The sequence below is a fragment of the Nicotiana tabacum genome, chromosome 3, assembly GCF_000715075.1.
Source record: "Nicotiana tabacum cultivar K326 chromosome 3, ASM71507v2, whole genome shotgun sequence".
Lineage (NCBI taxonomy): Eukaryota > Viridiplantae > Streptophyta > Magnoliopsida > Solanales > Solanaceae > Nicotiana > Nicotiana tabacum.
The window spans coordinates 190,427,878-190,442,181 of record NC_134082.1 but is presented as its reverse complement, the minus strand read 5'-3'; the positions used below and the strand labels follow the sequence as shown (position 1 = coordinate 190,442,181).

Below are 14,304 nucleotides of genomic sequence, written 5' to 3'. Positions count from 1 at the left end.
GTTAGAGTTAAATGTTTTGTTTCAGTAGGTACTAGGGATCACTCGCCGGTTAAAGGGCATGTGGGACGGGGAGTGAGAGGACATATGAGATTAGGAGAGAGAAAGTATAGGGAGGCGAGGAGGCCTCAAAGATCAGAGAGATCTGCTGGTCTTTATTTTGGAGGCAGGGTGCGACATGGTAGAGGTTTCCTGGTCCAGCTAGTTCAGTTTGCGCTTCAGGCTTCACACAGTGATTCAGGTGTTCATGGGTCCCAGAGTACCAGTATCGCACAGTTCCAACAACCACATCAGTAGCGAGGTTGCTTTGAGTGTGGAGATACTAGCCACATGGTGAGAGATTTCTCCAGATTTTGGCAGATGTGTTACAACGAGGTATTTAGGTAAGTAGAGGGAACCCAAGAGAGGGAGGCCCAACCCGTTGATGTGTTTCATATAGTAGGCTTAAGGCCTCTACATCAGATGATGTCATTCAGGTATGATTTTGATTTGTTATAGAGGAGCACCATCTGTAGTTCATTACAACTCTGCTTATCGGGGTGATTTCCCCTATTTGTTGCTCCACTTATGGGTGTGTTTCATGATTAGCACTCTATTTATGTGTTACCCTATTAGGAGGTTCTATGAGTGATAGCCATGTCTATCGTTTGTTTCTAGTCCTTGTTGAGAGTTTTGAGACTAGTAATAAATTCATGTTGTTCATTTTGGTAGGTTTGATGTGATCTCTGAGTATTTTTGGCTACGAGCTGCAATATTTATGCTCCACTAGTGTGGGAGCTAGTACATGTTGTAATTTTGTTGATGGAATTGATCTAGTGAAAGGTCCTAGTTGTTTTTATGTATATCCTACTTGTGGTTCAGAGTTAAAGGCAGGACCCTCGTGATTTCATGTGATTTAATGTGTTGAGTTGGGCTGCATGACACGGTGAAAGTTATATCAGTGTTAGATCCTTGTGATTTGTTTATATTCTTTGATTATTTTCTTGTTATATTGTTTTGTAGGTTAGTATCGATAGAAAAAATTGTACATGTCGGGCTTGTTTGATAATTCTCTTAATTGTTTCTCTTTACATACTTAGTCATTTTCGTTCGGTGCTTCTTGCGTTTTAGCTTATGGGGTGTGTGCCCGTTGGTATTAGTTGTGATTTGGTGATTTGGGTGTTTAGTTAGGTGGTTTTTGTGGTTAGTGTATCATCATCAGTGTTGTGGAGGTTTGAAACGGGCTCCTATTGAATATGAGGCTTATGGCCGATGCTAAATTTGAATTCGGGTGAATATTGTGATCAGAAATGTTACTGTGGGCCTATATGTGATGTGTCATGTTGTATGGTTGTATTATATGGGTGTTGGCATGAAATGATGCAGCTGGTTGAGATTGATATTGGATATGGATTTAGGATCGGGTCTTTTGGGAATGAATGAAATGTGAGAATTATGGCTCTAAAGCTTATTGGTATTGCTAGAAAGGCTAAATTTCAGTTGAGATGGTGTCGTCAGGTTTATGTGGATTGGGGTGACGTGGGATCACCCACGGGAGCATGTTGGAAGTGTGCATTCAGCAATTTGAGGGCTTCAGGGCGAATATTGGCACGTTCGAGGACGAACGTATATTTTAAGAGGGGGAGGATGTAACGAGCTGGCCAGTCATTTTGAGAAATTAAGCTCTGTTAGGCGGCGTAAGGTCTAGAAAAACTTCATAATATGAGTATCGACTTGCATGCAATGTTTAATTTAGTTAATGGATGTTTCAGAGTCAAATTGGAAGAAGGAGATTCAGTTTTGGAAGATTCGGCGGTGAGAATTTGACCGGAATTTTGACTTTTGTGTAAACGGCCCCAGAATAGGTTTTTGATGATCTCAATAGATTTGTATGGTGATTTTGGACTTAGGCACACTTCTGGATTCGGATTAAAGGCCCGCAGAGTAATTTGAGGTATTTCGGCGAAAGTTGAAAAAGTTGAAGTTTGGAATAGGGTTGTGCATGGATCGAATCAGATCAGATTTAGCACATTTCGGATTGAAATTTTGGATTTAGGATTCCACAAAACGCAATCAGAATCCGATCCGAATTATATCGGATTGGATTGGATTGCATAATTTCGGATCGGTTTGGCGATCGGATTTTCGGATCGGATTCAACAGTTCATAACATAACAAAATTAACATAAACAACAGTTTAATTCAACATAGTTCTAATTCTTGTGAACATCAGTCCTAATCCACATAGTTCTTCGTCATCTCTATAGTTCTAATTCTTGTGAACAAAGTTCTCGAACATCAGTCCTAATTGACATACACATAGTTAATAACTATAATTCAACAAGAAAAGGAAAGCTGCAAATCCTAATTCTTGTGATATAATCCATTACATAAACAAAACACAATCTTCATAACAAAACAAAATATACTGAAATCTCAAATATATGTCTAATGAACTGAAATCCTCAACCAGAATTCCTTAATAGACTACACAAAAGAGTTCCAAGTTCCAACTTCTATGGCCATCGCACTCAATCCTGATTCCTGGCACGCTTTCAAGTTCTGCAACACTGCACTTGTAAAAAATGAGAGGATAAGTAAATCACAGCCCTAAGTAAATGAGAGAAACAGTGGTACAAGCAATTTCCACGCATCATCCATTCAGCCTAATACTGATGAATTTGGAAGTATCAATTTGGAAGAAATACCTTAGCAAATGACATATTAGCAAATGCCTCTTTTGGCTACTCTTGCTCTAGCATTTCAAATACTTGGATAAAAGCAGAATTACTAAAGTCTGGGAAATGAAATCCTACCTTCTACATGTCGACGATGCAAGGATCTCTTTCGGTATTAATAAAGTCTGTAGAATAAGATAGTAATAGAATAAATTAGTTTAAAAATAATCTAAAGAAACATAACATAAGTATACCTTAAACACAAGTAAAGTAATTGAAGAAATAAATAGTCTTACCCGATTCAAGTTGTTCAAGATTATCTAAATCTTCTTCAATTTTAACCAGAGTTGTTGATTCGTTTCGAAGCCAATCTTGGACACACACAAGAGCTTGAACCAATCTATGAGTCAATAAACTCCTAAATGGATCAAGTATGCGTCCACCGGTACTAAAGGCTGATTCTGAGGCAACACTAGAAATAGGAATGGCTAGCACATCACGTGCCATCTCAGCAAGTGCGGGAAATCTGGGTGAATTCAACTTCCACCACCCCAGAATTTTAAAATTTTCAAAGTCTTCCTCAACATCTTCACCCAAATATTTATCTAACTCTATTTTAGAATCAATTCCTTCACCCTTGTTATGCTTCTTTAAATCTAACTTCATCTACTTCTTCATCATCGCTTTCAAAATCTCGGACACTTGAAATTTATGCAATCCGATCCAATCCGATATAATTTGGATCAGATTCGGATTGCGTTTTGTGGAATCCGAAATCCGAAATTTCAATCCGAAATATGCTAAATTCGATCCGATCCATGCACAGCCCTATTCCAAACTTCAACTTTTCCAACTATCACCAAAATACCTCAAATTACTCTGCGGGCCTTTGAATCCGAATCCAGAAGTGTGCCTAAGTCCAAAATAACATACGAAGCTATTGAGATCATCCAAAACCTATTCTGGGGCCGTTTACACAAAAGTCAAAATTCCGGTCAAATTCTCACCGCCGAATCTTTCAAAACTAGATCTCCTTCTTCAAATTTGACTCTGAAACATCCGTTAACTAAATTAAACATTGCACGCAAGTCGATACTCATATTATGAAGTTCTCCTAGACCTTACGCCGGCTAACAGAGCTTAATTTCTCAAAATGACCAGTCGGCTCGTTACATCCTCCCCCTCTTAAAACATACGTTCGTCCTCGAATATTTATCTAACTCTGTTTTAGAATCAATTCCTTCACCCTTCTTATGCTTCTTTAAATCTAACTTCATCTACTTCTTTATCATCGCTTTCAAAATTCATGTTAGATTTAAAGAAGCATAAGAAGGGTGAAGGAATTGATTCTAAAGCAGAGTTAGATAAATATTTGGGTGAAGATGTTGAGGAAGACTTTGAAAATTTTAAAATTCTGGGGTGGTGGAAGTTGAATTCACCCAGATTTCCCGCACTTGCTGAGATGGCACGTGATGTGCTAGCCATTCCTATTTCTAGTGTTGCCTCAGAATCAGCCTTTAGTACCGGTGGATGCATACTTGATACATTTAGGAGTTCATTGACTCCTAGATTGGTTCAAGCTCTTGTGTGTGTCCAAGATTGGCTTCGGAACGAATCAACAACTCCGGTTAAAATTGAAGAAGATTTAGATAATCTTGAACAACTTGAAGCGGGTAAGACTATTTATTTCTTCAATTACTTTACTTGTGTTTAAGGTATACTTATGTTATGTTTCTTTAGATTATTTTTAAACTAATTTATTCTATTACTATCTTATTCTACAGGCTTTATTAATACCGGTAGAGAGCCTTGCATCATCGACATGTAGAAGGTAGGATTTCATTTCCCAGACTTTAGTAATTCTGCTTTTATCCAAGTATTTGAAATGCTAGAGCAAGAGTAGCCAAAAGTGGCATTTGCTAATATGTCATTTTCTAAGGTATTTCTTCCAAATTGATACTTTGTTCTGTTGAAGTGGATATTGCAACATGCTTGCATACTTTGTTCTATTGTACAATTGTAGTGTGTTTGAAGTTTGAGAAATGTTCTGCCCAGTATTAGGCTGAATGGCTGATGCGTGGAAATTGCTCGTACCAATGTTTCTCTCATTTACTTAGGGCTATGATTTACTGATCCTCTCATTTTTTACAAGTGCAGTGTTGCAGAACTTGAAAGCGTGTCAGGAATCAGGATTGAGTGCGATGGCCATAGAAGTTGGAACTTGGAACTCTTTTGTGTAGTCTATTAAGGAATTCTGGTTGAGGATTTCAGTTCATTAGACATATATTTGAGATTTCAGTATATTTTGTTTTGTTATGAAGATTGTGTTTTGTTTATGTAGTGGATTCTATCACAAGAATTAGGATTTGCAACTTTCCTTTTCTTGTTGAATTATAATTATTAACTATGTGTATGTCAATTAAGACTGATGTTCGAGAACTTTGTTCACAAGAATTAGAACCATAGAGATGACCAAGAACTATGTGGATTAGGACAGATGTTCACAAGAATTAGAACTATGTTGAATTGAACTGCTGTTTATGTTAATTTTGTTCTATTATGAACTGTTGAATCCGATCCAAAAATCCGATCACCAAACCGATCCGAAATTATGCAATCCGATCCTATCCGATATAATTCGGATCGGATTCAGATTGCATTTTGTGGAATCCAAAATCCAAAATTTCAATCCGAAATGTGCTAAATTCGATCCGATCCGATCCATGCACAACCCTAGTTTCGGCACAAGTTTCCAAAGTTGGAAGATTTGAAAGTTCCTACATTCGACTCATGGTTGAGTCGTCATTTTGGCATTGTTTGATGTGATTTGAGACCTCGAGCGAGTCCGTGTTAGGTTATATGACTTTTTGGTATGCTTGGACGGGGTCTCGAGGGCCCCAGGTGTAATTAGGACGAGTTGCAGATGTTTTCCATGGTTTTTGGGAGGGTGAGTTCTGGTCTAATCGCACCTTCGGACCCTGGGCGCATGTGCGAAGGAGGAAGCGCAGGTGCGAGAGGAGTTGGTCTGGGCAGTCTCCGCAAATGCGGAGAATTGGAATGTACGTGCGGTGCCACATGTGCGGATCTCTGGGCACAGAAGCGGGGTGTAGCGCAGGTGCGACTGGTCAGGCGTACCTGTGGTTGCGCAGATGCGGTTAAGTTGGTCGCAGGTGCGGAAGTTCTAGCAGAATCATTTAAGTCGAGGGTTTGGCCATTTCTTTCATATTTAAAGTTTTAAACTTTGGATTTGGGAGCTTCTTTTAAGGGTTTTCAAGCAAATAAATTGGATAAGTGTTATTCACCTAGAATCTAACATATTCCATGATTTTGTCTTCATTTTTATCATTTAAATTGTGTTTTGGGTTGGGGAAGAAATTACTTTTTGAAGAAAATTTCTAAAATGAAATATTGTGATTTGAGGGACTAAATGATATCGGAACTTGATAATTTTTATATGGTTGAACTCATATTGGAATGGGTATTTGGATTTCTTAAAATTTGTCGGGTTTCGAGGTGCTGGCCCAGGGGTCGACTTTTGGACCAATTTTTGAATTTTGTTAAAGATTGAGACTTTATGATCTAAAATGGTTTCTTATGTGTTTTATTTGTGCTTTGAGATTAATTTGATTAGATTTGAGCCGTCCAGAGGTCTTTTCACTTTAAAAGTGAATTTTAGAGTATCAGGTTGTCATCTTTGAGGTAAGTATCTTGTCTAACCTTATGTGGGGGACTTCCCCTTAGGACTTGAGTCTTCTATGTTGATTATAGTTCATGTACACGAGGTGACGAGTGTGTGCTCGGACTTATTTGTGGAAAATTGACCTTTTAGGATTCTTAAGTCTTTATATTAACTATGTATGAATGTGTTGTTGACATGACTGAGTTTCCTATTTACTAGTTTCACCTCTACCTACCTAATTGGAATTAATTGCTTCATGATTCACTCTTATTGCCTAATTGACTCCTATTTGATTTAATTGAAGAATTTCGCCTCTCCTATTGTCAAGCTATCCTTTCATAGCTGCTTATCTTATTGAAGAATTATTATTATTCCTCATGAGATTTGTTTAGTCTTAAGTGAACCTAAGATCATCTTTCCCTAATTGAATTGTCGATTATCCTCGAAATTGTCCAACCTTAAAAGGAGTTTAGATAACATATATCTTTGTTGACTCGCCTATAATTGGGACTACTTGACTCGTGTTGATTTCCTTGTTATTGACTTGTATATTATGGGATCGTTGCTACATATTAGTTTTCCCGTTGTTGAACTGTTCCCTTTATGCCAACATTTTTTTCTGTGGTTATTTCTTGTGAGTTGGTTCTACCACTTCCTTATGATTTGTAGTCCTTGAGTTGATTTACTTGTCTTACCTTGTATTATTGTCATTGTTGTTGTTACACGTATTATGGCGATGTATGACTTTCTTGTTGTGCTGTAACTGTTGGTTGCGCTACATATTTACTTTGGAAGAATGGAATAGTATTTCGGGAGATCCCCCTACATGTTTATAATTGAGACTACGGGATAATATCCCGGGAGATCCTCCTGTACTGGATATTTACTTTAGGACTACGGGACAATATCTCGGGAGATCCTCTGTACATTTACGATTTGGACTACGGGACGATATCCCGGGAGATCCTCTGCACATTTATGTTTGGGACTACGGGACGATATCCTGGAAGATCCTTTGTTGAAATCACTGTGTTCTAAGCTGTTGTTTTCATTGACCCTATCCATGTGTAAACATTACATGTGTTGTCCGTTCTACTCCTTATACTTACTTGCTGGTATGAACTATGTTAGGACACTTGCACAAGCATATATGTGGCTAAGTGCGCTTATCAGATAGAAGGCTTATTGGTATTTTCGAGTATAGATGTACACACTTTTTATTTGCCTTCCATGTGAGAATGATTCTTTTGGGCACGTGAGTTGTCAGTATGATTAGGAGGTGTGATGAGGGCAAAGAATGCCAAGTGTTAGGGTTCAGATATTGAGATCCGTATTGTATGATTATGAGATGAGGTGTCACAGAGTGACTTATATTCGAAGATTATCTATTTGAAAAGATTATATTCGAAGGTATTTATTTTTAGTTAACTATTTTGAAATGTCACAGGGTGACTTATTTTCGATGAATATTTGTTTAAAAGATTATATTCGAAAAGCACTTATTTTGAAAGAACTCTTTTGAAAAGAACATTTATTTGAAGGAAGTATATTCCGAAACATTTTTATATATGAAAGGTTTGAATATTTGATTGATGCTTGTTGGTTATGACTTAAGGTGAAAACTATCAGAGTTGTTGAGTTATGACTTGTCTTTACTATATTGTGATTTCGGATTTGGGTTGTATTTTCGCTTTCCTTTCCGTGTTTTCCTTTTGGCGTTCCGCTGAGTGCTTGCTATTTTCTTTCCTTACTGCAATTACTGTATTGTTAGCCGTATCGCGTAGTCTCTATATAAATATCATGTTCTTTTTATTAGACCAGTAGGTGTCTTGACTATTCCTCGTCACTACTCCATCGATGTTAATCTTGATACTTAATGGGCACCTTTGTGGTGTGCTCATACTGCACTTCTGCACATTTTGTTATTGTGCTGATCCAAGTATTGTTAGCTAGTAGTTGTGCAGATTCTTGTCGAGGAGACTCAAGGTAGCCCTTATGTTGCGTTCATAGGCTTCTGAGTCACCTTCCTGTTTTATATTCACAATATTGTACTTATTTCCATACGATTGCGTTTAGAAGTTGTAGTAAAACTCTGTAGAGCTTATGACTTGTATTACCAGATTTTGGAAATTATAAATTTTGTGGAGATATCCACTTCAAGACTGTTCATTTCATTTATTATTGTGGTATTTCAGTATGAGTTAGGCTTACCTAGTCCCTAAAACTAGGTGTCATCACGATACCTAAACGGAGGGAAAGTTAGGTCGTGACACCTTACTTGACTCTTAGATATTAAGAACATTGTATTAAATATTAGAAATCAAGACTTAGCTTATTTAACTTGATGAAATTTATGGAAATTCTGAGAATACATTGATGTGTCTTATTCGATTATCATTATGCGTAGTCATTAATACACTACTACACCCGATCTTTTTGAGATACTAGATTCTATACTTGTGTTGTTGATCATTTGGGAGATTTGAGGAAATACTTGAATAATACGGTTCTTGAGGGTTTATTGAATCATCGTTGGCTTGGAATGTTGTGATTGGGATTTGTTTGGAATATTCGTTTAAACACTCTCATTGATATTATTTATGCTTCCTGCCTTGTTTGTCATTGATATACACATGTTTGGTAAAGAAGAGTGTAAAGCACGAAGGGTGATATCGTGCCATTGTTTATACAGTATCAAGTGAAGGAGAGTGTAAGGAACGAAGGGTGATGCCATGCCATATCATTTGGGAGTAAAAGCACGAAGGATGATGTCGTGTCATATTATTTAAGATAAAAAGCATGAAGGGGAACGTTGTGCCATATTATTGAGATTAAAAGAACGAAGGATGATGCCGTGCCACATCATTTGAGAGTAAAAATGCAAAGGGTGATGCCGTGCCATTTCATTTATATTGTTATGATTTTACATTATCGTGAGTTCATGGAACGATGGGAGTTTCCGTGCAGGGGAGGATGAGGGACATGCATTAGGTTGTCATATCTGTTTTCAATGTATATGTTCATGTCTTTATCTTGAGCGGTTATTGTCATATTTATAGAACTCGTTTGACTTGTTGTTATTGTTCTGTTCATGCTCTCTATTCCAATCGTTGTTGTGTTGTCCATATCTTATACTTGTTTAACTTGCAAACACATGCCTATTTCCCACTATTAAAATTACCTCCATGTCGTGTCTATTTTGTTGCATTTTAGTACAAGCCCTCTTTATATGTTAGTCATTCATGACTCTACTTGTTAACTTGTAAAGATCATGTGTTTCCTTCTTATTTGTTATATTTGTACTTAGGCCTCCATCATGCTAGTTAATTGAAGTTGATATTCCTTGTTTTCCAATTAGTGTCATTACTCACATGCTTCCCACCTAGTCTTTTATTGTTGCCCACATGTATATCCTCGTTCACTATTTCTACTTGCGTATTTCCTACTCTGTAATTCTTGTTATCGGTATTTCTGTCATCTGGTTGGTGCTCTTATACGTATATTGGGTGAGGATGAGATAAAAGCACGAGGGGTGTAGAGGTGTAATTGACTTGATATTTGAGCATATTCCTCATGCTATAAAGGTTATGAAAGGACTATTGAGGCTTATCGGTTTCATTCTAAAGAAAAGATTAGTCGAGATATTTTAAGATGCTAAATTTTGATCACTGCTAGTATTCGGTTATTGTTTAGTATTCATTTCATGTATTCTTCTCTGTTATATTGTGGTATAGTTCTATTGTTGATTTACGGTGCAAGTTTTATCAGCGAGTATCTTTAAACTAAAATGCCTCGTCATTACTTTGATGAGGTTAGACAAGATACTTACCAGTACATGGATTGGTGTACTGATACTACACTTTTGCACATTGCTTGTAGATTTTTGTAGTGGAGCTGCTGGTGATGTCGGGAGTTGACTTTAAAGATGCTCGTGCATTACGGATATAGCTGCCACTTGTCCTTTGTAGCTTACATTTTGGTCTATGCATTTTATACCAATTTTGAATACGTATTTAATGAAGAGGCTGGTAGAGATTTATGACCGTGGATAGTTTGTTTGTAGGGGTGGCAAAATGGATAAAACAAAATAAGTAACCACCCATATTATCCGCTAAAATATGGGTTGGATAATGAACATTTTAAAAACGGATCAAATACGAATATTACCCATATTATTCATATTATAAATGGGTAACCACCTGTTATGGGTAATAAAGTCAAAACTTCCCCCAAAAGCATTTTCGCCCGTTTTACTCCAAAAGCACACAACGGGAGCAAATGTATAATTCATTAGGCACATTGTTCTGTTGAAATTGATTATAATAAAATGTGTGAATCATGTCAAAAGATAATGGATAATGTTATTGACCAACGTAATTAAAATCTCGCAGTGAATAACTTTTGTTAAGAGTGTTTAGCGCAAAGATATAATTATCTTTTTAACTGACCTTTTGAATTTTTATTAATATCACCAACCATTAGTAGTTGGTGGAGATGCAATATTAGCGATTTCGAATGAATTAGTATTTGTATTAAAAAATCCATTAAAACATATAATTATTTAATTGCGAACTCAGTAACTAAAACAAGCTACGATTAAGCAGGTTCAGAACCCATAAATTTCAAATCATGGCTCCACCCCTATCAATAATCCTAAGGTTTGTCTAAGGTCGTGTTGTTTTATCTCTTTCAAACTTGCTCGACTTTTATTTTTATTTTACACCAAATTATTAGTGTGTCCTTGAGCCGAAGGTCTTCGAAAACAGTCTTTCTACCTTCACGAGGTAATGGTAAGTTATGCACATACACTATCCTTCCCAGATGTCACTCGTGAAATTATACAGAGTATGTTATTATTGTTGTTTGTTGTACCAAATTATTAGTGCAATATTTAAGAAGAAAAAAGAGTAATTAATTGTACTATTAATTATGTAGTGTACTTTTTAGATAATATTTTTCCGTTAATGCGGGGTTCAACAGTAGAGTGCTATAGGAATGAATTTTGTACATGTAGTTGATGGCTGTCAATTGTATCTTTCTCCGTTTTGCTTTACGATCAACTGGGTCACTGAATAGTTGAGGCTAATGTGAAGCCATGAACGGATAATACTGTTAACCCTTTTTTTCGCCGGTTAATCCGATTTTTATCCGTATTAAATATGGTTCGGGTCGGATATTTTACCCATTTTTTGCATTACCCGTTTTGACCCGAATCCTATTCGACCCGACTCGCCCGTTTCCATCCATACTCATGATTCTTACTACCAATTCTTGGGTCAATTTGTAAATATTCAGAAAATTCTTCACCATTTTTCCTTTAATCACATTTAGATGGTATTTTCTGTTCGTTAGCTTACCTAGCGGGTTGAGTTAGGTGCCATCACGACTGACAATTTTCGGGTCTTGACAAGGTGGTATCAGAGCAGTAGGTTCGTAGGTTCTACGAGTCATGAGCAAGTGTCTAGTAGAGTCCTAGGGATCGGTATGATAACTTCCATACATATCTTCAGTGAGCTATAGGGCATTTAGGAAAATTTCCCTTTCTTCTTTCCTTATCGTGCTGCCTTGTTTCGGTTTGAAATCTACGACTTTGACTCTTCCCAATCGCTCATATGTGATGTTGTGCACTTAGTATTCTCTATGTGCCGATGATCAGTTATGCTGCAAATGGATTACAAGGGCTATGGATGCTTAATTATCACCGCGATGTGTTGTCTAGCCTTAGGATCAAGTGTAGTGTTAAATCTTCCAATCGTTAAATTTTTGTATGAGATAGGTTCTTATATCTGGTTGGTAAACACAGATTTAAAAAGATTGGCTGGTGTCCTGGTTTTTGTGATTAAGGTGGGTCATGACAAGGTGTCGATTTGAGTATAACCAGTGGGCCATCTCCTGCGTGATGAGTTTGGATCGTGTATCTCGTTTGATTTTTCCATTCGGTGGAGTGTATATGTTATCATTTAGAGTATTTAGGGAAGTTGTTTGACTATTGCAATGATGGGTAAGCGCTTGGCAGAGTCTTCGGGGTGTTCTGTGACCAGTATTGCATGTATTTTTACAGTATTCACCTAAATAGCCAAGCGGAATTGGGGCATGCTGTGAAGATATGGTATTTTGGGTTATTGATAAGGTGATCTACGGCTTCGATCTAAGCGGTGGAATCTACTAATGACGATCGGATTGTAGGATCATGGGTATTATTAGTTTCCGGACCGAGGGATTCCTTGGTTATTTCTTCAAATGGTCATATGCTGGTGAAACACGGGTTGTTCGACGCATATTCCTTGTGCATTAAAGATCAGATTAAGATGAGTTATTATCGAGGAGGTTTTAGCGAGTTCCAGGTCTTATGTAGCCTTTAAGGACTTTTGAATTTTTTACGGGTGGGATTGAAAATGGTAGCGAATGGTAATCAGATCTGCGGTGTTTCCTTGTTAAGAAAGGTCTACATGTCGATGTTGGAATGATGCAAAAAATGGCTTCGGTTTCCCAGGAGACTCTTTCAAGGCGGTCATATCGGATTGAGTTACTTTCAGGTTGGCAGTTTGCGTGACTCGGTTGAGTTAGAGGCGATTGATTCTGATTACTCAATTATGTGTTAATGAGTTCCGAAGAATTTATCATGGTTATGACCACGGTCGGAGTTGATATTTTCTACAGGTATAGAAGCTATATTGCGTGTGGTGGTGTTCTCCTGCATTGAGTTAAAAGAAAATTCTCGGTTAATGAGGTGTTCAATTTGCTCCTAGTTCAGAGTGTACTTTGAGACTTTCATAGTATTATGAGTTAGCATGTTTGAGGCGATGCACCGTATGGGGTTGAAAAGTTGCATGTACAAGGTTGCAGTTATTTTTGGAGGGAAGGGTATGAGTCTTGATGACATGGATGATTTTTGGTGTTTAAGATTTTGCTGGTACTATGTGTTTCCACCGGAGAAGAGTTCGCTTGTTGGCAGGTACATTGTGTTTTGACTAATGGGTGTGTTTTTGTGAGATGATGGAGTATGGGTTACTTGTCAGCCATTTGAGTAGCAGTATTGAGATTCGATATGAAGATTCTAGTATTTGTGAGGCTTAGAGACTGGATGTTCTCGTTGGCAGACTATTCATTAATTCCGAGTTGTGAAAAAATGTAGAGGATTAGATTATTGATGGTAGGTGTTATGGAAAGGTTGCTATGGACTTTTGGAAGGTTAACTACATGTTTGGGGAGATTGGAATTTGGATTGGGGGTTATTTTTTAGCCTAATAAGAATGTATATTCCGTATCAGATCAAATTTTCTTAATTTTCCGTAGTTGTTGCCACATGTATATCATCAGGCGAAATGGTTGTTATTCGCGCCTTAGTTTATATTATATGTGTCTCTCTTGTGCTATGACGGGTTGTGAATGTTACCTGATTCTTCGTATGCATATCATGATTCAGTTTAGGCCTAATGGCATTATGGGCGAGGTGGCCTTTATGATATTGATTTTCTTATTCCACCATAGTTGTGCTTGACCTTCTTAGTATTGTTTGTTCCTAATAATTTTCCCATAGTTATATTTTGTGCACTCTATTGTATTTGATGTTGACGCACATGTGATCAGTGTGCCCAAGAGTTTGGTTCTATGGGTACCCTATATAGATTGATATGATGGGATCGGGTTGGACACCGCACGGTACAATGATGAAATGTAACTCTTTACTCCTATCTCGTGTATTATTGCTTTAACCTCGTTGAAAATAGTTCATAGTAAAATGCTAAAATTTCTCTGCCTGATTAACTTGCTTAGTAGTCTTCTTATTTAGTATTCCTACTATTATCTATCATGTCTGAATTATTACTTGTTGGTATACGAAACTAGGTTACGTGGGGCTCCATATAATCACTGTCGGTAATTGTCGGTGGGGATGCTTGTATTGGCTGAGATGAGGTTTCTAGACCTGAGATTTGCACTAATGTATTGTGATGAGGAAGGGTTGGAAGA

The 14,304-nt window shown here is 37.3% G+C and overlaps 1 protein-coding gene across 1 annotated transcript; it reads left to right on the top strand.

Moving 5' to 3' along the window:
• The first annotated feature begins 3,960 nt into the window (after positions 1-3,960).
• Positions 3,961-4,482, top strand: LOC142178476 (zinc finger BED domain-containing protein RICESLEEPER 2-like). The gene is made up of 2 exons (XM_075248072.1): positions 3,961-4,327; positions 4,439-4,482. The coding sequence occupies exons 1-2, from the start codon at positions 3,961-3,963 to the stop codon at positions 4,480-4,482; spliced, it is 411 nt and encodes a 136-aa protein (XP_075104173.1).
• Positions 4,483-14,304: the final 9,822 nt, after the last annotated feature.